General features: G+C 38.9%; 1 protein-coding gene across 3 annotated transcripts in view; it reads right to left on the bottom strand.

Annotated features, from left to right (window-relative positions):
• ctnna2 (catenin (cadherin-associated protein), alpha 2) overlaps nucleotides 1–26,935 on the bottom strand; it is a 360,950-nt gene that overhangs the window by 219,678 nt on the left and 114,337 nt on the right. For all 3 annotated transcript variants that reach the window (XM_056370618.1, XM_056370606.1, XM_056370611.1), the window contains exon 7: nucleotides 2,885–3,088. In XM_056370618.1, the coding sequence (XP_056226593.1) occupies nucleotides 2,885–3,088 (204 nt within the window). The remainder of the gene's footprint in view (nucleotides 1–2,884; nucleotides 3,089–26,935) is intronic.

Below are 26,935 nucleotides of genomic sequence, written 5' to 3'. Positions count from 1 at the left end.
ATGAAGGTCATTTCCCTGAGTCACAGAAACACACACATGCATACACAATGCAGAACTACTGCTAGCTGTTAATATTACATCACAGCCAGAGAGGGTTTCTTATATAATAAGGACCCTTGTCTAATGGCCCCCCATTGTTTCTAGACTACTTTATGAGCACTAATGCCACAACAAATATACAATACTAAACTGAAGATTACAGAGTATTGCATGGGGCCTTTTTCCAGCAGGAGAACTGATACTGTAAGGATCAATAGACAGCTGGCTTGCCAATTGCTCAGTGGCCACAAATGACACTTAATATATGCTGGATCGACCTTTAGTGCACAGTTTCAGCAGGTTGCACACTCAGGAAATCCAACGGATTAACATTAAGATTACATTTTGGTAATTAAAGAAAAGTAGAGACATATTGCATTATGCAGGGATAACTATTGTAGTTTATTTTAGGTTAGTAATATTTTTTATTTGAGAACTACTTTTAGAGCTGCATTCAGGCTGGCCTAGATCTTCCAAGTGGTGAATGAGGTGCTTAGGTGCTCCTTCCTTTGGTAAAAAATCCAAAAAAGTCCATTACAAAAACTCTGGTTCCATCCTGGAGACAGCAACAATACTGATGGTCCACTTCAGATCACCAATTCAATTCTACAATGGTGCAGGTTCACATTTTAAGACAAAGTAGTGGCTTACAAAACTAATGCTAGACATCTTAAAAGAATGGACAGGATAACAGCCTTATTAGAGAACACACTAAAGGGCCAATATTCTTTTATTTACCACCAGCTGCACAACTAAGGTAGTGTATTAACAACTCTTGAACTAATTCTTCCACAGATGGCTATAGCCAGAAAGGCTACAGTGACCAATGTCAGTCCCAGTTTAGAAGAACACATTGGTACATTACAGTCATCTTGAACAGCCGAGGTACATTGGGGCATTTCTTTCAGTAAAGAGAGTTAAGAGGAACTCTCACTTTTCCCTCTACACCTTTCTTTCATTGTATGGTAATGAAGAAACGTGATATTCTTTATTATTACATGTGTAATTAATTCAGCAGTTACGGTTGGTCTGTATATCTGAAATTAAGGTTATGGCATATGACCATTTTGTTCCTAATCAGTTGTCATTAATCTGTTAATTAACACTGAGTGCACCACATGTGGCTATATTTGTGTCTCATAATATTTTAGTGTGTTTTAAGGTTAGCCATTTAGCCTTCATTATTCTCCTCTCTATTTTGTAACATATATATTCTGATCACATTTTATACAGGTACACGCTTCAAGAGGAACCTAACACCAGAGTGACTAGCAGTGTGTTACTGCCCTCTCTGTTTAAAAGCTTTCAAGCCTGTGGCTACACCCAGCATTATTGATGGGTGTGGTTGGGCACACTGTTTTATGTCATGGGATCCTTGAACACACCTGAACATCACTACAGCAAGGTGAGAAGTTAAACCTCTGGAGGTCAGCAAAAACCAAACTTTCAGCAGGTGTTACATTTCTCTTTAAGGTGCACACACATGAATATACAGTATATGTGTGTCAGCAAATATAATAATATGAGCTACGTATATGAGGACTGGGCACAATACAAATGGCGAGTGGGGAAGAAAGGGTGCTCCTTTTTTATAACTAAGCCACTGCCCATCAAAATGGCTGCGCACGTCTCTGTAGACAAATGAAGGAATGAGTCAAACACTTCAAACACATTTGGTTTTAAGATGATATAAGGAGATCAGACATTTAATAGATTTGACTTTGAAAGTTTCAGAAATCTTATGAGCTCCGGTTTAATGACACAATCATGAAGTCCTGCACAAAGAACTAAGTCATGTGTGCAAGGTCAGCGACAGAGTATCCAAGTCCCCTTCTATTTTCGCTTATGTAGACACAGCTCACAGCTCACTATGCACAAAACGGTAGGTAGAAGTAGAATATAAATCACACATGTGTCATGATTAATCACTGTCTTGGCCAGTCTCATAACCTTTAAACAGCTGTGCCAATCACAGAGGTGCATGAAGAAAATGGCTCACCAAATGTAGAGTAAAAGTCCAGACTGGCTTCTCAAAGAAGGAAGATGTTATTGTCGCCCAGGAGGTTTAGAGTTGCAACATGGAAACATATGCCTTCGCAAATATGTAGCCAACAAGAGCCCCTTTTTAACGTGAATTCACATTTCCAGAGGTACTGAAAGTCCCCTCATGTGTAATGTAGTGCCGTTTTAATTTTGCCTCATTGTGATCCACACAATAATTAATTCTAATAAGTACATTTTGCTGGTTGCCTTTAATTGTTTTAATGTCATTCGGCATCATTCTGTAGTTGTGTGCAGTTTTTGTCAAGCAGCTGTTGAACTGAAAATAGACTTGCTCCTCTGACATCTATTCTCAGCACATCACCAAAGTACCAACACCGCGGCTTTCACTGTCTCATCTACTCCCACCTCTGCACCTGTCGCACTACTCTAAGAACAAAATATCAAAGGGATCGACAAAGAGCTATTCAAGGTAAGGGAATTACCAACATGTTGTAACGTGGCTTGAACTACTCTTTGTATGGCCCATAAAAACATACGCCTGTATGTCAAACAAAACGACATAGTTCTGGTTGAGTAAGGCTGACGTAGCCTCATGAGAAGGCTGTTGCTTTGGGTGTAAGACTTGATGTTTGATGGAAGGTGAAAGAATAGCAATAAAGAGGTAAAAAAAAAGACAAAATACATAACTGTAATCAGTGTTAAGTAGAAAAGTCAAAGCAGATCGGCAACATGTGTTTCTGTTTCCTTGGTGTGTGTGCAGTCAAATAGGTGCACGCACAAATGAGCATGTGTGCAGCTGCAATTAGCTAATGAGTATTAAATTATCAGACAGGAAACTTACGTTGTTCATGTACTCGCTCAACAAGTCTTGAAGGGCCTGTCGAACGGCGTTGCACTCAGCCACGATGCGTTCACGCCGGTCGTCACGCGTGCATGAAGAGTCGGCCATTAGTGCGGCACCACTGATAATGCTCTCCAAGCGCTCCTCCAGAGAGGGTCGGAAACGAGCCTCACTGAACGTCAAAGGGTCCAGGATGATCTTGTTCTGTAGGTCAAAAAGACAGGTAGAAGGTCAGGAGAGTAAAACAGACAGAGGTGAACGGGGTGAGAAACTGTATCCTGTGACAACAATTAATCAGAGGCCTAGGTAAAATGCATAAGGTGATTTTAGATCATTTTCTGACACTATCCTGGTGGTGCAAAAAAGCATTTGCATGTAGGGATTGATTTCTAGAGCAGACTTATCACTTTAGGAGCCTGCCAACCAGCCAGTGTACTAGTGTACAGTTACATGGTTAAACTCTAATTAGAGCAGTAGCGCAAAGTGTTTTATTTCAAGTGAAGTGTTTTATTTCAAAGACAGTTGCACAAGATAAACATAAAATGACATGATTTGCACACAGATTTAAACAAAAATGATTACACGCATGAAAGCAAAAAGCACAGTACCAGGATACCATTAAAGTTTGCAGCCATCTTAGAATTTTGCTTAGAAAAAAACTGTGTGAAATTTCAAGCTGTCTTTTCTCCCCAAATGGGATAAAGTTTTTTTTGTAATAAATCCCTTCATGAAGAAAAATTAAAGTTAAACTCAAAAGGATCTTTGAGATTGCAAATAATCATTCTTTCTTAATCTTTTTTTTTTTTCATGCAACAATATCTATCTCAGAAGTGCATGTAAATTCATAAAAGAGTTATATTTTCTTGAAGAACATAAAAAGCTTCCACTGGATTTTGATGCATTGGCAAACGTTGGCAAACGACAAATGTTTGTTTAAAATTCTATTAAGATGTATGAAAAACTGTTGCACTGAATGAGGCTAATTTGCTACAACAACAATCAGCTACCATGACCAGAGGCGCATAGAGACGGTCGAACACAGCTTGACTGAGGTAATAAATTTAAAAGGGCATGTTTAAGTATTGTAAGTATTTTAATTTAAAACATTCCAAAAATTAACTGAGATTATCAACAGAATGTGAAGAAATAAAGGATGTGACATTATGTCTAAGGCTTCTATGTATTGTGCTGTAGAGATATCTGCTTAAATTAGTATGCTAACCAGCTAGTCTTAGCCTGTCCTGTCTCGTTATACCACTTTGTACCTCAATGGGTCGTAGTGAGTCACTGTATCATTCAGTCTGCCCTCAGTCCAACTTCAGGATGAAGTAGTAGCAACTGTGAATACACTATAAACCTGTGTTGCAGCCATCGTCTCTTTGCAACATTCATGCTTTCCTCATGTTCAGGGGGGAGGGGGACCAACAAGAACATTTCCTTGTCTCTTACAATAGGGGTGGTCAAACTTTCTGGTAATATGCTGATGTGTGATACTCCACCAAAATCTCTCTGGATGTAAAACACCCAGCCCGGGCCCTTCGCTGCATGTTTCCAGTCACAAATGCCAAAAAAAATAATATTAAAAAAAAACTTCTTTCTACTATGTCTGTCCTATTTAAATGTGCCTTTCACAGCAGCTTGTGTTATGATAGAGACAAGGTCAGGTTGGACTCTGTCTTGTGCCTCAGGTGCCCTCTGAGTTGCTGTTGATGTATTTTTGAGAATCCAGAAAGCATACTGTACATTGCTTTGACACAGACATACAAAGTCCTAATGAGTTTATTTTGTAAGCAAGGCATGGTGATCCTGCATAGTGCAAAAAGCATTACTCAGAGGAAAAGACAGAAGAAATTAAAAAGCAGATGGTAGCAGCATATTCTGTATCTTTATATGACTGATAATAATTTGTTAGGTGCCATTATATTTTTCTCACAGAGATTCCCATTGCATCTAGGGACAAAAATACTTACATACTGTACTGTACATATGATTCTTACTGATAGGTATTATATACAGAGGAGCACAACAGGGCTAAGTTTAAACACATACAGTATATGCTTTTCTCCCTAGTCTTCTCCAGCAATAATGAATACCACGGTAATAAAGTAATTTATTTTAATGTTGCCCTATCTTGTTTTGTTCAATTTAGAGAGATAGGAATACCCATGGCTCAGTGAATAGAGACACCAATTCTTGAAGCAGAACAACATGTGCCTCGCAATTTTCTGCAAATGGGGTTTTATCATATCCCCTTTCCATCTATTCACTGGGGAACATTTACCTAATAGCAATTTGAGGTTAGTCTTTCCATCCTAAAGTTCAGCAAAACCAATTAAATCAAAAGCTTCTTTAGCTTCAGCGCCCAGACCCAACCAAAGTTGCATTCCAGTGTCGCCTGAGCCGCAAATACAACAAACATTCACTGATAACTCTGAGGGAAGAAGCTTCAAGTTGTGGCATGCACAGCTCTGTGGCATACATGAAGAGTGTGGCAAGCGTTGGGTAATAGAGCAAAGGTGCAGTGTTTGGTCTCTCCTCAGGCAGTCTGATCCTGGGGCAGGGTGACACACTGTCAAATGATGTATAATAACATAAGAGAGGGGAAGGACTGCACCAAGCATAACCTACTTTTTGTCTGCAGCTGGCAGGAAAGTGTGGTAAATAAAAGGCTTTGGAGTAAAAAAAAAAACTAAACAATGAAAATAAAGGTGGAAGGAATGGAGAGTTTGAGGGCTACAGACAATAAGTAAAAAACAAGATAAGAGAGAAGAAGGACAAAGGAAAAGAAATGCAAAAAGAGAAAAATAGATAAATATAAAACAGAAAAAAAGGCTGAGGAAAAGACAGCCAATAGATGTTCAACATATAAAACAAGAAATCTGAATTACTAGACGTTTTTTGTTTCTGCCCTAAACTTTTTGGAAGCTGACCTACACCAAGGAAGATATCTAATAGTAAATGACCTTGTAAACTCATAGCATGGCTTACAAAGATATCAAGAATGTTCTTGTACCTGTACATTTCCTTAAGAATATTATGATGAAAGGCTAAGTCATGTATAATGCATAACCTTAATGTAGCTTGTTTCATGTAGGCTTTGAATGGGCTAGATGGGACAGGTTTTGAGTTTCTGGTAAAGCAATTTTTTTTTTTCTTTGACAGAGCAGGACTAACTGCTTCCACTTCTATGCTTGGTGTTCAGATCCATCTCTGTTCTGGAGTCACAGTGAAATGTAGATTGATTTTCTAAACAAGCATATTTGGGCCTAATTCTAAGTGATGTATTTGTGCTTCTTATTTCACCAAGAAATACAGATAGTTGCTGTTATCACTCTGTGATGAACGGCCCTTCAAATCATATCTTTAGTTCACTGCCACAATGAAACAAAATATGAAATAATAGAAAAAAGCGTAACTATTATGAATGTTAAGAGTTCAGTTCCATTTACATAACTCAATGAAATCAATATGCCCCAGTGCTTCAAACCAAGAAGCTAATACAAGAAAATTAAATCGGTGGGTTGATGGTGAGTCAGATGGCTCAGAAGATTCTGAATGACCCAACACACATCCTGAGCCCAGAATTGGAGATGATGCCCTGAGATTGACAGTCCGAGATGCCAAATTGTAGATTCATCCCATCTTCCATCAAGATATTAAATAACAAAAAGTAGGGTTACAATACCCGGGATATCTGGGTTGTAACCATCACCAATGTGTTTTTTATTCTTATGTTTAAATCTGGTTTTATTAGAGGAGCTATCGTTTTCTATCACATGTTATTATCATACCTGGTTTTATTAACGAAATGGTGTTTTTATCACCTTGTCTCACATTCATCATGTGATTCTAGGCACGTTTCGTATAGGTCTGTATGTATGATTTATCTGCATTGCACATGTGCATTGTGATGCTGGGTTATGTGATGCAGTGGCTTGGAGCCCAAGGCGAGTTTCCCCTGTGGGACAATAAAGTATACCTTACATTATGGTCAGTGGCAGCAATTACTTATCATGTTTCTTTTCTCATTAGTGCCATTGCTTTCCATATTATGAGATACTCGTCTTATCATTGTAAAGAGCCAGTAATTGTGAGATAACTTCTAATTATGAGACATAAATGATAATTATATGGACGCCATAATGAGAACATTTTAAGGGAAGGCAACGCTTTCCCTTACAAAACCCAAAAGTTAGAAATGTTTTTGAAAATGTCAAAAAAAAAAAAAAAACATCTACCATCAGGTAGTTCCAATTAAGTTGATACACTTTGTAATGAAAAAAAGCATCCCCTTGTTGCTCGTCTTCCTTGTGATTCCCTGGAATGGCTTTCCTTATGTTGACATCTACATCTGAAATTAGAGCTTTAAGAAGGCAAAAAGGAACACAACAAAGCTCAATGCAATGCACATCTCAACATGGAAAGATGCAAAGAAGAAAAGAACATGAAGGGAAACTGAGAACCTTCCCTAAGGACACTACTCAATTGTTATTCCACACAAGATGTCTGGTAGCAATTATCACTGGGAGTTGGGAATAGGCAGAGTAGAAAGAGTAGCAAATGCTGGGTTGACAAAGGCTGGGAGGTTTTCAAGGTAATTGGCTATGGCTGAAGTCATCCTCCAAGAAGCTCACAAACGTGACTGATAGTGTCAGTTCCCTCCGTGTGTTTCACAGGGTTAAATTCATTCCTTGAGACTTTTGTTGTCTTTGAAGGTAATTATCAATTACTTTGTTGGTTGGTGTTTGCTTAAGGGCTTGAACTACCTAAGAGATAAAAAAAAATATGCTGTAACTCACTCAAAACCTATAAAATTCAAAGCTTCCTTACACGCCTAGTACACTGTATCCTAAGACAACCATATGTTTCAATATTACAACACATCACAGTGATTTTTCTTTTTCTTTGTGGCTCACTGATTCATAAATGCTCTGAACATACAATATATTCCATACTGTAAGACTAAAATTCTCCCCTTTAAACTCCATCAGGAATTTAGCTTTAACTTCTATCTCTCTTCAGAAGTTAACAGAGCAGAATCAGCTTGCTAACAGGCTTTCGGTGTATTGTTCAAAGATAATTCAGTAGAGCATATTTGCTCACACTGAATTTTGAAGCATTTCAATAAAGCATGTTAAAATCTTAAAGCACTTCAAAAGAGTAAATTTATCTTAGCATATTATTAGGTCAAATGTACAGCCATTTCTTGGCAAGGGTCATCTCCTAGCTTAAGATTTTATATGATTATATGGTTTAGAAAAATATGTACTGTAGTTTTATGATAAGGTTTTTGAAAACAGCAGACATATCTTTCCTGCAGGGTGATGAAAGAGATAAGTTTTTTTTTTTTTTTTTTTTTACCCCTCAGTTTTAGGCCAAGCTTCAAGCCCATAATTCTATGTGAACGTACCATTTGATTTTGACAGTGTATCAGAGCCAGAGGCAAACTTATGTTTTCCCCACAAGGGGTGAGGTTATTAGTTTGACCCCACTTTGGGGCATCAACCAGTGAGACAGGGCGCATGTCACATCAACATATGTCAAATGTGCCTTCCGGGACTTTCCGATATTTGATGACAACTATTTTGTCTAAGGGGGAAGTTCAACAAAGTCTTGAACATACCACTCTATTGCCTCTGGTGGCCCTGTTCCAGGGTTCAGCCTGTTTGGTGGTGACTATTACACTGTTTGACAAAGCTCTGCCCACACTGGCCCAGGAGGGGCAGTAGTCATAACCCATTCTCTGATTGATTAAGCTAATGAAGAGCCCTTGGCTCAGGGTTAGGATTTGGCCTTCTATTGTCACACAGTAAAAGGCAAAAAAAACTGCTTTGAAAAGGCCAATTTGTGTGGGTGCAGTAAATAAGAGTGGATTAATACACTTACTTTAAACACATTAATTGTCGATAGGAAATAGGAAATAAGAGAAATCTACAAATGAGTGGGTGCATGTGAGTTCATTTACATGTGTGATCATGAGACTAATAACACTTAATCTTGGCACGCATAATAATATCCTCATGGCATGCGTTCAGCACAAGAATTCTGCTTAATGGAGCCTTGCAGTAGTTCAGGAAGGTACAGAGGCTGTTTTATGGTCAACTTCATAGTTGTCCAATCATATTTCACCATGTTCTATCATGAGCATGAGGAGGTCCAAATAGACATTTGTCATTCATTCTCTTTGTATTCACCAATGGAGAATTCTGCATCGTCACTGCTACACCACTGCTTGCAACTCCCTGTACCTCCCCCAGCCTCATCTCAAAGTCTCAATCATCAGAATATCTATGTTGCCCAAATTTCCTTTCAAAACCAACAATCCAAAGTCACACTAGCAGCAACTGGCTCAAAGAGCTTTACTGGAAAGATACAGTGTCTGCAGAATGTCCCCAACCTCCCCCTCCAGGTTTTTGAATAATAACAGCAGCACTGATAAAGAATACACATCAGGACCAGGAGATGAGTGTACCTGTGTGCTCTATAATTCTGTGGCTTGTTTGTTGATCTCTTGTACCAACAAATTTTCCTACCTTATAATTACCCATCACTGTGATGGCCAGATTTTGGGCTAGTCATTAACATATGCACTAGCCTCTATATCGTGAGCATTGCTATTTCAGTTGAGGTTTTAGTGGATACACAACTTGAGTTTTTGGCTTTTGCTCTCAACACTGTACCATAACCACTGAATGCAAAAAAATAATTTATGTACATATGCCCTGTCTGTGTAATAGTTTTTTTCATCCATCTATCCATTCATACACCAGGTAGACCTCCTGGAGTACACTGAATATTTCAAGGGTGAGCTTTCATCATGTATTTATATTGGAAAGTAAGGTAAACTAGGTAGTGCTGAATCTTTTATACGCAAAAACAGTAGGACATCTGAGCAAAGAGACCTCAATACATTTCATCTTTACAGGATATCATCTACTTAACTGCGCTGAATGTTTCATAAAATACTTGAGAGTGTTTAGGTAAAGAAGAAAACATTTTTGACAAAACACATGTGGACAGTACAAGTTGTTTCAGTAAGCCTCATGGGTCAACAGACTGCTTCAACAAATCCATGTTGAAGCATTTCAACAGCAGGTAGAGGTAAAGCTACAGTTGTATAAGCTATGATTAAAAATGTTTGTTTTTTGTTTTTTTTTATGGCAATAATTTTAATGAACGTGGGTCATTTCTTGATTAAAAAGTGAAAAACAGTCCCAAAAATTCATTTTTCATCAAATCCCTAAATGAGATGGAACCTTGACTTCGTTTCGTTACAGGAGATGATCAACTGCGTGCACCCTGGGATTTGGAAGCTCATCTATTTGAAATTCACCTTTTGAGAACACAACTGGCATTTCCTGAAGGAAAACGTTATTTTGTCAAACTGAATTTTAACTTCAAAATGTGAAAAAAATAAAATTTTTGTTAATTAGTAAATTTGTAATCAGACCAAAAACAGCCTAAAAATGATAGGAACCATGCGGCCATATGTAATTATCTTCAATCACAAAAAAAACATCATAGCGAGATTGCAATCAGACATTGTGGCGCAAAAATTTGAACCAACTGAACCATCAATTAGCTACCAACAGCGTCTTCTGTTGGAGTCCACCATATCTTTTTTTAACAAACAAAAGGCATTCACTCCTCTGTTACAGAGGTTTCCCATTTTCTATTACTTTGTCGGCTTTTTCCTTCCTTATTCTATTCTATTAAAGTCAGAAAAATGGTACAAAAGTCACTCACATCAAAACATCGCTTGTTTGATGCTTTAATCGTGCCCACTGCATGAACGACACTCACTGTCAATACATGTAACCGAAAAAAGTTCAAATGTACAGCAATTTTAATGCATAATGTCACATTAACATGAAATATGGTTAGAAATTAGCTTCATGCTGGGAAGAGGAGTCACATCATATCTTCATGCGTGATTAAAGCTCCAGGTAATTACTCATTCATTTCATCACGAGTCGACACCCATATACAATACTGCAACTGAAAAGGACGCTTCAAGCACACAGTGTGATTAATGATAAATGCAGCGCTTGATAGCAAATCGCTTTACTGAAAGGTAGCACCAGTGACTGACCATTAGCCACTGTCCCAAGGCAGTTAAATGTCTGACGTGAGTGATGTTGGCAGTAAAATTATGATATGATATAGAATGTATATAACATATGCTAAGTGTAGAAATGTGTAGCTTTCAATTCAATTGAAAAAAAAAAATTCAAGCCCAGGATTAAAATTAAAAGCACTGATTTAACTCTTAATGCTAAAATATACACAGAGAAAACACAAATTCAGTATACTCTACACTGGCTTGACCTTGATGGAAATATAAAGCTTTACTTGTGGAAAAGATTTTCATGCCTGTAACTGTCTGCCTTTGGTCCTTAGGGGACTATATGAAATATTAAATTGAGTGGTATTGTCCTTTTTGCTGCAGCTACATGTTGTGTAGCAAACACACGTTGCTATGGAATGTAGCAAAATGTCCTGAATGGTAAATATAAGACACAAATATCACATTAAAAATCAAACAGTAACGCATTCTTAAATAATTAATCAAGAAAAGAAAAAGAAGGGCCAATTGGAGCAGAGAAAGGAAAAGACACATGAATTAGTAAAATAGTGTAACCAGCAGGAAATCAAGCTAAAAGCACAGTATTCCTAAAATAGTGAGTGCATGCCCCATTGAGTTCGCTGCGTCCGGTTTGAATACATTTTCACAATAAAACCTACAGCCATCCCCATAAAACGTGTGCACAGACACATGCTTGTTAAAGTTTAGTTGAAACATAAACAAAACTGGAATTACTGTATGCGTCTTAATTAGGATTGCACAAAGACAAAAGCTGTCCCACTGCCAGCAGGGACATATTCAGTCAACAACCCGTCTCTACACACCAGATGACGCGAGTGTGTTTGTGGAATTACAGTATATGAATATTTTTGAGCAGTGTTGTTTATTTGGAAATTAGGGGAAATATGGGTGTAAAAAAACTGAGAAAACTAGACAAATCCACAGAAACAAGAAGAACCAAGACAAAACATACATCGTCGATTCCCAAAGTAAATATACCACTTTCGGGCAAACATTGAGAAGTGAGACAATTCCCAGTGGTCTGGACATCTTGATTAATGATTGAACTTGCATCCTGCTGGTTTAATTATGTCAGGTTTGAATGTGACCTGCCTCATGTTGGCTATACCTAAGGGGAGATATCAAGGTTTTGCATATAATCAACTTGATTGGGGAAAAGAAATAACAACTTTCGGTATAATCAACATTTTTACATAACATTAATAAAATTTAGTTCTCTGTGGGCAAACCTCCCTTAAAATATGCCTGAAACTCATTCAAATGCATGTTGTTTGAATGTTTTTATAATTTGAGCCGTCAACATTCCCTCTTCAGTAACAATATGCCTGTTTCATCGCAAGCGCAACACGTTCCCCTGGGTTTGCACTACTTGACATCTCATTGCTTTCCCCATTTTTTGATACGTTTGCTCAAACAGTGTAACAGCGATAGCAGACACAACAACGCTCCAGTTCACAGCAGTTTCAATGGGAGTGCACTCATTTTTTTTTATTTTTTTGTTCCCTCTTCCTGGCTCAGACATAGGCCCTATCAGCCACGGCAGGTCTGGAAAAAGAACCAAAAAAGTGACTCCATCCATTGTCTGCATCGAGGTTCCGTTACCATGACAACCTCTGAAACATAATATCAGAAAAACAGTTTGATAAAGGCTGTTTTTCTTTTTCTTTCTCTCTTTTTTTTGTTGTTGTTATTTTTTCTGTTTTCCCAGGCACACTTTAGTACCCACTGAAGGTCACCTGTCTTTGAACAAATGAATGGCCATGCTATATGATGAGTAGCACACTGGGCCTGGAAAGGCAATCACCAAAACTATGTACTCCAAACTAATACAATCTTCAGCAGTGATGCTCAAGGTACTGAAGGTATGATATAGCTTGTACTCAGAACTGTGTAGGTTAAATTATGAGTGTGTGCCTGAATGTTTATTAATGTAGCAGATGCACATAGACAGAGTCATAAATCATACAGTACAGTAGCATAATAAGGCCAACAAGGCTCCTCGCCTGCCCAGGTAATGGTAGTTGGAGCAGTGCCCAGGCTCTCTGGCAGTAGACTGTGAATGTGGACCCACAGTAAGCTGCAGGGGAGATTTAGGTGGGGGTTGGGTTTTGGGTGGGAAACGGGGTTTGGCACAACACACTAGACAGTCCTCCAAATATTTCACTGTATAAGGGGGTGGCATGGGAATACTGGAAGTTTTCCTTTGACCCTTTGATCTCAGAAACATTGGACAAAAAAAATAAACATTTGTTTTAAAATGTTCTTTGTTATATATTTAATATTACAACAGTCCATATAACAGTCCTCGGTTTTTCCAACCAACATATTTGCTCAGAAAGACGTTTTTTTGTTTTATTAAATTAAGCATGATATTCTCAGTGGCCCAGTTTTTTTTTAGACAACATTCCCCTCTGCTCCAAACAGACAAACTGCTCTTAAGGGTTGTGTTTTTTTTTTTCTTTCCTTGAGTTCCCCTGGAGTTAAAGCCATTAAGGCCAGTGAGCAAACTGCATGTCAAATGAAGCTTTTAGTGAAAGTTCAAGCAGCCAGACAATTATCATTCCAATTTCCTAATCACACAGGGTCTCTGCCTCTCAGTTATTATCCAGTGAGTTTATGTTCATGAGGCAGTCTGTCAACCAGAGATCATCCTGGCTGAAGGGTATTTAACGACCATGCCTGTTGCATCTCTTTAAGTCATCTCAATGTATACCACTTTACCTCTCCAACACCAGTATCAAGGACTCAAACTGTGGGTCCCTGGTGGAACTCTGAAATGGCTTTACCCTAAAATAACTATTGATTTAATTAAGGTCAATGCCAAAGATCTTCAGAATATTCAAATGTATTTTACTCAGTTTGGATGTGTTTCTTTATTTAAGTACAACAATGCAGACAATTTGTATAACCAGTTTGTTAATGTATTTAAGGTTGTCCAGTAATAAATGAACATACTGTACATTTGAATTTCTGGAAATGTCTTTTCATTTTCTTTATAGATGAATGTATCATGTTAAAGGAAATGGCCTGATGAAGTAAAATAAAATGGTAAAAATACTCCTGACACTATCAAACACTTAATTAATGGAGGATCACTGTATCAATGTCAAAACAGCTAGACTGACAACAATGTTGACAGTCAAACTGCAGGTAGATTGTCACAAGGTTCACTGAGCAGCATGCAGGTTTCAGTGAGCTTCATTTAATGATTAACCAATCTAATGCCACTCAGCAGAGTTGTCATAATCCTGGAGGTGGAAGCTGCCAAACAAGTGGGAGCAAGTCCTACAGATGGTCATTTCACAGCGGTGTCCAGTTGTTTAAAGGATGACACATGCTGAGGGTCATCAGCAAAGGCACACCTGCCGTCTACCACTAATCTCATTTGATCTGTTCGGGAGATAGGTGGAATCAATGTTTCTGGAAGCCGGTCTGTTGCACTATACCAGGGCGTCCAGTAAATAAGGAGATAATGAAATCTTGGCAAGTTACAGTAAAAAAAAAAACATCTCAAAAATAGAATCAACTAAACCAATGTCTGCCAATGTAGCAAAACACAATTAAACATATGATTAATGATGGTAAATGTTTCCCGCAAACCTTGGATTATACTTAATTCAACTTTCAATAACCAGCACAGTCTATAAAAGAGTAATTTCCATATGCTGATCATTTACTAACAGTTGAAATTCACTGCAGTTCCATTAAAGGGAATAAAATATCTCAATTAAATAACATTTGTATTAGGGTTAGATAACATTTAGATCACATATATTATATCTGACGTTTATTACATGACAAACATTTGAATCTGATTCTCTTGTCAAACATAACCATTCCGTTAGTACGTAGCTTATAACGCGAATGTTTTCTAGATGACTCAGTGTTTTTTTCCTATGTTGCCGGTTCAGTTATTTATTCATTTAACTATTTATGTATTTAATTGTTATGCTTTAATTCTGTAAAAAGTATAAAAAAGTTGTTATCTGAAGAAAACTTCAGATATTTTTCAAGAAAAGTAATTAATAGAAGTTGCAAAGAAGAAGAAAAGGTGCCTATGTCTACCTGCTAACAACAGCAAACAAAACAAAAAACAAGAGGCGATGAAGCACAAGGACAATTGTCAACAGTCTTCTGAGATTCTCGGAGCCGCAGCAGTGCTTGAGGAAAAAAGACGATTAACTGACCTCTTGCCCAGGTTTAGTGCATCTGTGTTACCCATAAGATCTTGTTACAGACAGAAATCTCCCCCCTCGTTCTGAGAGCCAATCTCTAAATACCTGTGACAGTGGCCTTCACAGTTTAGCCGCGGCCAAGATGTCAGTAAATGAAAGTACTGATAGTGCCATACCTGCCTGCCACCCTCTGCCTTCACAGCAGGAGCAGTAGGAAAAGAAAAAAAATAATAATGTAATATTCCACTTTCTGTTATCTCATCATCAGGTGTGACAGCCCGTCTTCTCCACTGGCTCATACCCACCCGCAAAAGAACACTTTTCTAAGTACTCTTCACACTTTTACTATCAAGAACACATATAAAGTCACCTGTTCCCATAGCTATACTTACATATTCAAAGGTCTTTATATTACACAAATCAAATCATCCAGTTACATGCATGACATTACCCCCACAGCCAGGGGCCTTCCCTGTGCTTGTGTTAACTCAAAGCTGTGGCTGTCTACACCATAATGAGAGGAGAATTAGGGCAGATTTCATTATCTTAAGAGTGTAGTGAAGTTAGGTATTATGTCCCGTGCCTCCAGCTGAGCACAGCACCCAAATCAGGCAGATGTTGAAGCTAGAGTTCTTGCACTCTAGTGATACACATATATGGGTAGCCATAGAAAATTAGGAGTGCAGAGATTGTGGATGGCATGGAAGCTTATTCCTGGCTGTGGCCCTGAGACCCTGTGGGGCTGCTGTGACTGCGAAAAGTAAATCAAGGGGATCCCATTTTTCAAGGACTACAAACTAGCTGCCTCCCAACCTCCACAGTAATAGCAACATGCCACAACACCTCTAAGGTAATAAAAGACTTAAGAGAGAAATATGGCACAGAGGGGTAGGGTGGTAATTATCACCGTCATGTTTTACCTATTAATCCCCATTCATTCACCATTGTTTACAGCAAGTACAATGAAAAAGTAAATGTAATTAGAAACTACAGGGATATTACTATGCCATTAACATTTAAATTTATGTTTCTTTGTCTTTCTCTTTGCTCAATCGAGGCCGGCTGAAGAGAAAAGGGTTGGAGACAAAATGAGGATTTTATTAATTACTCAGCGGCAGCTTGAGTGGACCTCTCATATTCTGTGTAGCTGTGTCTCAGGCTGATGTCCCAGTGTCGTAATCCAGATCAAGTCCACTCACAACACTGCAAGGTGTCTGAACTTCCAGAGTGACCAGCGGATATAAAGTTACGCACAGCAGACACACTCACTACACACTATGTAGGCAGAGGTGTTGCCATGGCACCGTATATCTCCTGTCGTGCTATCAGACATGCAGACACACAATAACAAGGGCTTTCTTTTACATTCAGTGTGGCTGCTGCAGCACAACTGTGTATATAACTAGCAGACAGGTACGGGATAAGGCATCAACCACTGAGTTGTCTCTGTTCATGTGTTACTCTTTGAGGGCATCAGGATGGGATGTCTATCATATCACACAATAGAGCCTCTCTTGTGGTTAGGAGGTGGTTGAACCTGCAGGTCAAACTTAGTGTAACTATAACATAAAGGTTCACTATGTCAAGATTTATGCATCACTGACTCAAAACCACATCATGACCTAATTCTTATGTACAAATAAGTCACTACTAAACATCTACAGTGACAAAACCAGTAACCTAACAAATCCAATAGAGAGAGGAGTAAAATAAGTTATATTTAATGTTATGTTTGTCATATCTGACATGACACATGAAAGAATTGCTGAGTCACTTAACACCAGCAGTTTCCTTGCAACTGATTTACACATAACTTGAGTTTTAACTAAAGTATTTACTAGTTTTACTGCTGCAACCCTTATTTACTAAATCACTAGTTTGAAAGTACCAAATAGAGACTAAGAATTCTGGAAGAACTTAATGATGAATTCATGAACAAAGCCCAATCCAGAAATCAAGAATAATATGTAATGAATACTGCAGCATAGAGTTAAGACAAACTAACCACAAATCTGTACAGATATATATATATATTATAAATAAATAATTGATCTGTCCACCAAACAATACAAATGCAGGCCTCAGACTGTCAGGAAAATAACGTGTCTGATACGTGTGATGCTCAGCCTTAAAGAAGCATCTGGAGGCCCCTGTCCAGAGTAGACATAAATATACATATCCCCCATAATTGAAAACTGCACTGCCACATAGGGACTTGTCTCCATTTGAATATGAATACAGTTCTCATTTCATTTTCTGCTTTTTCAAATTCTGTCAAGCAAAACGATAACCCCAAACCTCACTCGCTGCCACCCCTTCAATAGAAATCATTATGCTAGACACTGCTTCTGTCCCTCCCAATGTCCCAGCCCCCTTCACTTTTTCCCTATTTTCCAAATCAGCTGCACTCCACACAATGGCTTGCGGGACTTCACAAAAGCATTTCTTCCACAAAAAAAAATATCTGCATATACGTGTTTCTACTGTATATGTGGAAGAAAAGCTAAATAATTCCATGTTTTTCCAACTTGGGGTTTATTATTATGATGGTTGGTTAATGTATCTATAACGTAAGATTAGTGGAAGATTAGTGATAGTGGGCACAAATACACCATGCCAGAAAGCCTCTAAAACAATCACAGAGTCCAATTAGGCCAAGAAAGTGCGAGCGTCAGACACTGTAAACAAGTCCAAGCTTCACCCAACTTCCAATTTGGATGTTCATAGACAGGTGATTTTTCAGTGTTATTACTTCAGTAATTCAACTATCTTTTGTGCTGCAGAGCCTCTTGCTGTGTTTACAGTGGGATGTGGGACGTGACCTATGGCCAGTGCAACTGAGAGGTCGCACACAATGTCAAGTCATGCAGACAGCCCAAAAAGGAACAACAGGAAGGTTTTTGTTGTTGAAAGAAGTCGGCTTTGGGCTTGTATTTCCTTAGCACCTTGACAATATTGTATGGGGGCATGCTGTATAAACTTTGTCTGAGTGTTGTTTTAAAAACTGGATGGGTTGTCCCATGCTGTTGTTGTTGAGTAGTGGAAAAAGTAATTTTGTTTGGTTGAATTTAACAACAATTATGTGTTACAGATGCTGAGAGGACCCTGAGGAACTGTTATACTACAGGTGTGAACTCATAACTACAATATTCAGTACTGTGAGGCTTTTGTTATAGCCATCGATATTATTTTGTTGAAAATTTAAAAAGGCGTTTAATTTAGTGTAGAAAACATTTGAAACTCAAACCTCAGGCTTTGGACTTGACCTCTGACTTCTGTCTTATTTTGGGACTTCAGTGACAACAATTAATAATTACTCGTGAGTTGAACCACATTTTCCCACCTTTCTAAACACATATACTTCAAATAAATTTAGACTGACTCTTTCTTTCTTTGGAACATGAATGTCAACTTCCAGAGGTTCAATTATTTGTGTTACTACTGTGTGTCTTGAAATTCCATGTGGGATTAACCAATATAGTGGTATTACAAAGAAAAGAAAATCATTCATTGATTCATACACAGGAAGTATCTGTTCATTCCCCCTAGAACAAACACATATACTCTATCTGCATTCTTTACATCACTCAACACTTGCTCCTTCACAATACAGTTGAAGCTGTGACTGACGCATCAGACTGGTGAACCCTGGCTCACTTTTAAATGTTTGTTTTCATGGATGCTTATACGATTGTCTTGTGTTAATTTTAGAAGAGCTGTCAACTTCCTTCACAAATTAAATTAACTTAGATAGAGCAGTGAAGAACAAATGTTCAAACAGCAGACAGTGAGGCAGCAGCACAGCATGAAATGTGGGCATGTCATTTGTACTAGCAGACTGAAAAACCAGGACACCCCACTGAACCAGCGTTAAATAGAATTAGGGGTTGGTGCAAAGGCAGCACAAAAGAACAGGACTGGCAGTAAATTTGCAAACAATATTTTCTACATCACTCACTTTCTTATTTGCAGAGCATGAAAGGCTTTAGATCAGTGAAAAAGCACACTGTTTTCACACAGCCAGATTACATCATGGTCTTTAACTCAAGATTTACAGTCATTTGTTTGATGTTCAATCGTTTGTTTGGGTTTCACATGATTTGCTAAATGAGAAGGGATGTATCAGCAGAGCATCCACTAGTGAGTATGTAACTGTGTACATTACCTCCGTGTGGAGAGGCAACGGGAATGGGGAACAGGCAGCCAGTGGTCTTGGCGAGCAAGGAAGGATCATTTTCAAAAGTTTCTCATTGAACTGCTGCAGCTTTTGCTGGATAGTTTTTAGAAGAAGCTCATAACCTTCAGCCAAGACTTATTGGCTATCAGATGCCATTGAGGCTGAAAGTGGGAGAACAACTGCACACAATGCCGATGCACACACTGCAGATGCTTTAGTAGGCACCATTACAGGACTTAAAAGACTGAAAAAGGAATAAAGGCAAAAGATGTGGAACTAACAAGATGAAGACATAATGCCGGGAAAGCAAGAGTATGAAAGAGAGCAGTCAATTCCATTGCCGCAAAGGCAGTCTTGACAATGAAAGCTATGCTGATGAGAGGAGAGGCATCATCTGACTTCATCTGAAGTTATCAGACAATGAATGTCTTCTTTTCCACTTGAAAGTGGAAAAGAAAGTATCTCAAGAACACAGTGTTTAACGTTGAGATTATCAAAACATGACTTTAATGAGAACTTAAACTTGACATCCTTCTAATGGGAACACCTTTTTCCTTCAAGGAAGTTAGTGTTTTTAGTTGTGTCTGTGTCTGATGAAGCAGACAACTTAAAGCAACAATTTTTTTTTTTCTTTTTTTTTTTTTAACAAGTAGGACCAATTTGCAGTCTCAAAATTTCTCTGTCCTTTGTTCCTTAGAAATGGAAATCAAAATTTGTTTTCTGTACGAAAGAAACAGAAGAGAAGAACTGGCTCCGGTTAGGATCTGAGATAGCCAGGTTCTGGATCATCGCTGTATGTAGATGTACTTACTGCCTCTGAACACTCCATTATCTCAAAATGACAGCTAAATTGGCCTGTCAACAAAGCTACATTCATCTAAGCAACTTCACTGGTGCATTAGTGCTTCTTCCAAACACAGATCAGGAATATGGGGCATCCCTTCCATTCTGGACGCCACAGGGGAAAATTAGAGAGTTTCCAAGTGCTGCACTATTCAAACATGCGGGCTTGACTATTGGTTGGTTTCCCTTGCCTATCGAAAACCTAGTCAGGCTGCTTAAGTATTTTTATGACTGCCTAAAGTTGAGTTAAAAAAAAACAAACAAACAAACAAAAAAAAAAAACAATCTAAGCCCAGTGCATCAGGGGAACAAAGTCCTACTGAAGAATTGTAGCACAGGATTAATGGTGTGTTATTAATTCAAAGTCAGTTCTTCCTTTGACTGCTTCAACTTCTCTTGTTGCTCCAGCGTACACAACTGATTTTCACTCATTTATTATGAAATAGGCACCCTATCTATGCATCCAACTTTTTCTTTTTTGTTTCTTTAAATCACTCCAGTCAATAATTTTGCTTAAGTCCTTTAACATATCACACATCAAATTATAATTATTATATGGCTACCCCATCAAAGCATGTTTGTAGGTTTTAGCTGAATGTGAATAGCTTTCCTGTGTATCTAAAGAATTATCTTCAGTACTTAAGCAGGTAACTCAAGTCAGCCAACTCTGAACTGAACTGCTCTTAAAACTCCGGTGAATTAAATTTCTTGAATGTGTGTCTGGTAAATCCCTGAGGCAATGCCACTATCTCCATTTCAGGCTGTGGAGGACTCATCCCTGAGAGACTGTACACCCCCTCAATGCCTCAGGTTTTTCAGTATATAAGGAAAAACAAAAAAAAAAAAAAAAAAACACACTGTCTTGTGTAAATGAACGCTTGTGGGATACTTACCTAAGCATAATTAAAAAAGTTGCCAAATGTACGTAATAAAGTTTCACTGTCCAATTCTGTATGCAATACAAATGCATATGTCACAGTACAAAACAACTGGCAGCTTAAGTCATAACAGATCTGGTCATATATTTAATCATATTATATTACATATACAGTATTTTGGTTCTCTAAAAATGTTTATACCAGTGAATATTTGTAGAATTTTGTCTAGAGGATGGAAGCTCCTTTGTATTTCCACAGTCAGACTTTGAGGTGGGGAGCTTTAGCTTAGCGACACAGACTGAAAATCAGACAAGCAGCTCATTTACAATTTTTTGCTTGGGTTTTGTCTCAAATCCAGCAGGAATTCCCTGCCAGACATATCCCTTTGTAGAAAAACTATAGCCTCTATAACAGCGCTCTGAGTAAATTTGTATGTGAGTCCATGTCCATATTATTATTCAGAGTAGTGCAAGAACATGTGTGGGAGGAAATGGTGCATTTCAAAAAGTCATCAAAACCTTTTGCAAAGAACTGTAGCTTTGTGTGACTAGCAAGGACAGTCATATTGGCCTTAAGCAGGGATACTGTCCTCTAGCCTGCTGCATACAGTACATGTACTGTATGTGCAAAGGCCAGCATGCCCCCGCATCCCTGAGATTGAATAGAGATGAGTGGGCAAGCTGGCATGTGAGGCTCCTACAGAGGAGACCTTGACTGCAAGGCAAGCTACCTTAAAAAAAAAAAAAAGTAATTTGCTGTGCCCACTCAGAAATCAACTCCCAAGAGTTTTATGCTGAGAGGTCTGAAGATGCAGTGAGGTAATTCACTTTGGTTGCTGTTGCCATTTAATTTAAGGTGGCTGTCCATATATGGAGAGAGAGGTTAGAATATATTCTAACCACTCTGTTAATCATCATTCCTTCCTTCTAACTGTGAGTGTGTGTGCCAAGAAAAACAGTGTGAATTTTGCTTCTAACATGAAATACTAACAGAGATAAATTGAACAAACCTCGAATGGGTATATTTGAGAATGTATTGTTAAGATAAACCATCTGATGTATCATGATATCATAAATGCCTAGTACATTCACTATGTTTTGTGCATCGTATACATGTGAATTCAAACTATGAAAGTACCATGGCATGGCAAAACACCAGTCAGTCTACTGTAACAAGACTAAATCTATAACTGGAGATAAACAAGAAGAGTTGAGTAATTCCTGAAAGCTGCAAATTGAGGGTTTATAGAAAAGAAGAATATCACAATGGACTCTGACTGTAACAAGTATGGATCTCTGAATCCTGTTTACCAATGACCCCTTCCACTGTCCTTCTGCCTCCTCCACAGTTCGTCCATGCCTTATTACCATCAAGACAAGCTAGGCAGTGGCTAATTACTGTACACCAACAAACAAACCAATACTTCTCTATCTCCCTGGTCATGTCCCATTACTTCAGCTTCGTCCCCCAGTTCATATTTCTCTTGACAGGTGCATCTGTCCATGGAGAATGAGGCAGTGCTGTAATCGGCAGGCAGAGGATGTCGTAATTAAGAGGTGTACCTCTGGGCTACCACGTGGCTTAGCCAAGGTGAAAATGACGGCGGGAGTGGAGTTTTATTGAACACAACAGGGTTCCCGTCAATAACCCTGACACTTGGCGTTGTGTTCGATTCGTTTATTAATGCTTGGGGTCCGTGTGCATCTGTACATGATTGTGCATCTGTGCATGTTTATGTCTGGCCTTCCCAAGCAAGTATCAGTGGGCGCGAGGATCAGGATGTACGCTTTCCTTTCTGCCAGTCTCTCACAAGCAACTTCAGAATGTGTTGAACACCCACATGTTCAAGCGCCGAATCAATGTGAGACAAGGAGAGAGAAAAATCCAGGGAAGGAGAGACAATGCGGGATAAAGTGGCAGACTCTGTGTGTGTGTGTGTCTGTGTGTGTGTGTGTGTGTGTGTCTGTGTGTGTGTGTGTGTGTGTGTTTGTGTGTGTGTGTTTGTGTGTGTGTCTGAACACGTGCGTCGGTGCAGGATAGGAAGAGGAAAGTGGAAGAGAAATAAGAGAGAGCCTGAAATGAGACAGCACGGATAGGAGTGCACAGATTGATATAGCAATTACCAAGAAAGCTATCCCTCAGTTAGGAATACATCTACATACATTAGATGCAGGTTGCTCCCCAGCCACTGTTTCTCTGAGGTTGGCTCAGCAGCAACTCATGCAAAAACGGAGCACGCAAAAAGGTCATCACTGGGCAGTTACAGCATATACACTAACAATGAAGACCCCGTCTATTGTGCATGTTGCTCATAGAACCAGAGGAAGAAATCCATCTTACCGGCAAGGGGAGAATTAACACAAACTCCCACAAAGAAAAACAGAAGTCCATTTTCATATACTGGTACATTAAACCAAAAGAAAGGCTGACAGACACACAGAAAGAGGAAAATCAGCTTTTCCTCACCGGTCCGATGTCTGCGATGTTTATTGGAATTCCCATTTTAGTTGTAATTCAAGGAGTCTCTCAGTGCATCATCCCATAAACATAAACACGGCCAGTTACCCGTCATTGCACAGATGGACGCATGCAGCATTCGGAAAGCGACTAAAACTTGGAAGCAATGCTTGCCACAGTGGGATTCAAAGGACTGGCTGTCATGCACATTTTTCATGAGCTAGCAAGTAAATCCGGTTATAGTTAGCCCAAAATGTATGCAGAGTGAGGACGGGCATATTCTTGTGCAGTGTGACTACAGGCTTCTGCAATATATGGAGGAGAGTTTTGCATGAAAATACAATGCTGCTACTAAGTGGGCTCAGAGTATGCATGTACGCACGCTACCATTTCAAACACCTCTGCTGGTTTTAAGATACATCAGACAATGAAAACAAAGAGAGAAAGAGAAAGTAAGAGGAAAAGAAGAAGACAGAAGGTGATGGGGGGGGGTACGGGGGTGCGTAAATAACCCACACAAAAGGAAGAAAGAGGTAGAGGACAAGCAGATGGAAATACATGGTAAAATGATCCAGTGCGACTTGGATCTCTGCCGCAGGCTCAAAGGTATGCTCTGCCAGTGTATGCACGTCTGCACAGCGTGTGAATGAAATGTGTTTCTGTGTGCGCCTGTGCTCGTGTGTGTGTGTGTGTGTGTGTGTAAACAGTACATACACAGCCACTGAGCACTGTCCACAGTGTTCTTATGTCAGGTAGCTGTAGGTATCCGCTGTGATGACACAACAGGACTGGGACAGGGAATAGTATGGCACACCCTGCTAACTGTCATCCTCTCTTTGCGGCCATGTGGAGGAGAAGAAAAAGCAATACTATCCAGTAGATGAGGGCTGAGGGGTCAAATTGGCAAGGCTGTATCTGGTGAACTCTAATACTGAATTCTCTTTGACAAAGCTCAATTCAAGGACCTGCATACTTCAAAACATCTCGGTATCAGAAGATAGCTTCCATTTCATTAATGGTACAAAACCATACAGGGTGATGCAGACTCTTGCTCTGAACAGAGAATGAGCCAGACTGAAAATTTCTGTTTCTAAGGACTTGCAGGAAAAAAGGATAAAAATGGATATGATAGAGAGAGGGGTGGGGAGTGAGAGAGGGAAAGGATGGACAAGTGATGAAAGTAATTAAACACTGCCATCTGCTGGTCATGGTATGAACATAATCTATGCTTCGAGTCTGAGGCTAATGCATTTGAACAGATGCACCTTTGACCACCTGTTTGCATTGATTCATCGAAAAGTAGATGTGACACACAAAGGACACAGTGCTGTGTGGAACTTGACATAATAATATGAAAAAAACCTCCAAATTCAAACAATGCAATCGCATAGCCCTGTCTAGAAAGAGGCTAATTTAATTTACTGGTTGAGAGAGAAGGAGCACTAAGGACAAGGCAATCATTTTGATGCAATCACAATTATATTAAAATACACCATCTCTGTCTTTTCCTCACTTTTCCTGGCTCATCTAATCGAAGGCAGCGGCAGAGGAATAAAAGGAAGACCTTCTGTAAGTCATACTTGTACTGGCAGGGTTTTCCTAGCTGAGTTACATTACCTGAGTCATAGTGTATCTTGTATTTCTTCACACTGAAAAAGATTTTTGTGGGAAGTACTTACTTTGTTGCTGTTCACAAGATGATGCCTTTATGTGTGACACTTCAAATAAGTGTGAGAGAGCAGGTGAGACTAACAGAGTCACAATTTGAAAAGGCTGTATCAGGTGCTTCTTGCTTTTGACTGTACAAAGATAAGGAGGCTCAAAGCGGGAGAATGACAGTAGAGCAAAGAGAGATTTTTTGCATATTAAAATGTGCATGGCAGTTACGAGGTAAAAGGGGGAGAGTTGCAGTCTGTCTGCTTCCTGCCTGCATATAAATGCTCATAGATAGTGACCAGTCCTCCTCTTATCCTCCTACAGCTTACATGAGAAAGGCATATAACCTGCATGATGAAAACTCATGTTAATATTTGCTACAATTAATTCATAAATCTACTGTCTATGTAAATCTAGGTTTTTTTAAAATGTAATAGTCACCACGCTGTGTATGTGCTGTGACCTAAAAATCTATGCCTGTGTTGTGTCACAGTATGTCTTTACCCACATACCCGTTGGGGCTTGACTCCATCTGTCCTCCCACTGAGCTCAGATCCCCAAATAAAGACTTTCATTCCAACATGACAGGGCTTTTCCTGCATAGAGAATTTAAAGGTGGCTATCCTCAAATTCAGTGCAAACTTCACCAAGACCTGACCATGTCCGCAATAATAAAACATATTTCAAGACTGCATTGACTGTGTTAAATCTGTCACTGCCAACTGTTATTGCAACAACTGAATCAGTCCAGTTTGGTGCATAGAGTACTGCTGCTACTTCACCAGCAGCTATGTCCTAAAAATGACAGAACCAAAGATTGAATCCAATGTTTATTGTTTAAAAGGTCTTTAAAACAGTGACTCAGTTCTTTAAATCAAAACAGGTCTAAAAACCAAATTACTGTCATTATCTTTGCTATAGCTACTGCTTCATATAGGTATGGTAGGGTTTCATACATGTGTTTAGGACTTGTTATTAATTTTATTTTCCTATTTTGAAAAGAAAAATGAATCAAGGTTCGGGAGGACAGGGATGAGGTGTGACCTTTGCCTCATTACAAGCTAATGAAAGATCTGAATAAGATTAACAATACTTTATGAACCAAACCACAAACCAAATATTAACTGCTCATTTTTTAGGTAAAACATCCTTAAGGTGTACAGAGCATTCGGAAAAGCAAAACCTCTACAATGCAGAACTCTTAAAAGGTACTATATGTAACAACGGTGGCTGTTCAGTGAACTGCAGTCAACATCCTACTGCTTGCAAGTGTGCTCACACTCTGTAAGTAGGTGTGAGTGAGGTGTTGGTGGACTCCATTTTTAAGCTAATGTTAGCTAGTGTTGGACACTGTTGGCGCAGTGGACGATCAGAAGAGAGGCATTGAGGCAAGGTACTCAGCAGTGAAGGATAAACATTTCACTCCATTCACAATGTGTTCACAACGTGAAAACGGACAGAAATATAGATTGTTTTTAAAAAAGCAATTAATACATGTAAACTGTTTCACATTCTTACATATTGTTCCTTTAATAGGTAAAAGGCAGACAGGGCTCATGTTGCCTCTTTGTTATATGCCAAACAGTGCTGGAAATGAGTGAATTCGAACTGACGCTGACCTCCCTTTTTTCTCTTAATAGAAAAGATCTTGTACCTCAGTGCTCCAAGTTGACTCATTCCAAACTAATTCTGGGTGTCAGTAAAAAAAAAGTATAGATGAGGTCATCCCTTCTTTCTTGTCTTATTCATAAGCTGCCC

Source organism: Seriola aureovittata, chromosome 3, assembly GCF_021018895.1.
Source record: "Seriola aureovittata isolate HTS-2021-v1 ecotype China chromosome 3, ASM2101889v1, whole genome shotgun sequence".
Lineage (NCBI taxonomy): Eukaryota > Metazoa > Chordata > Actinopteri > Carangiformes > Carangidae > Seriola > Seriola aureovittata.
Note: the sequence above shows the minus strand (reverse complement) of the source record. Positions and strands in the feature narration are given on the sequence as shown.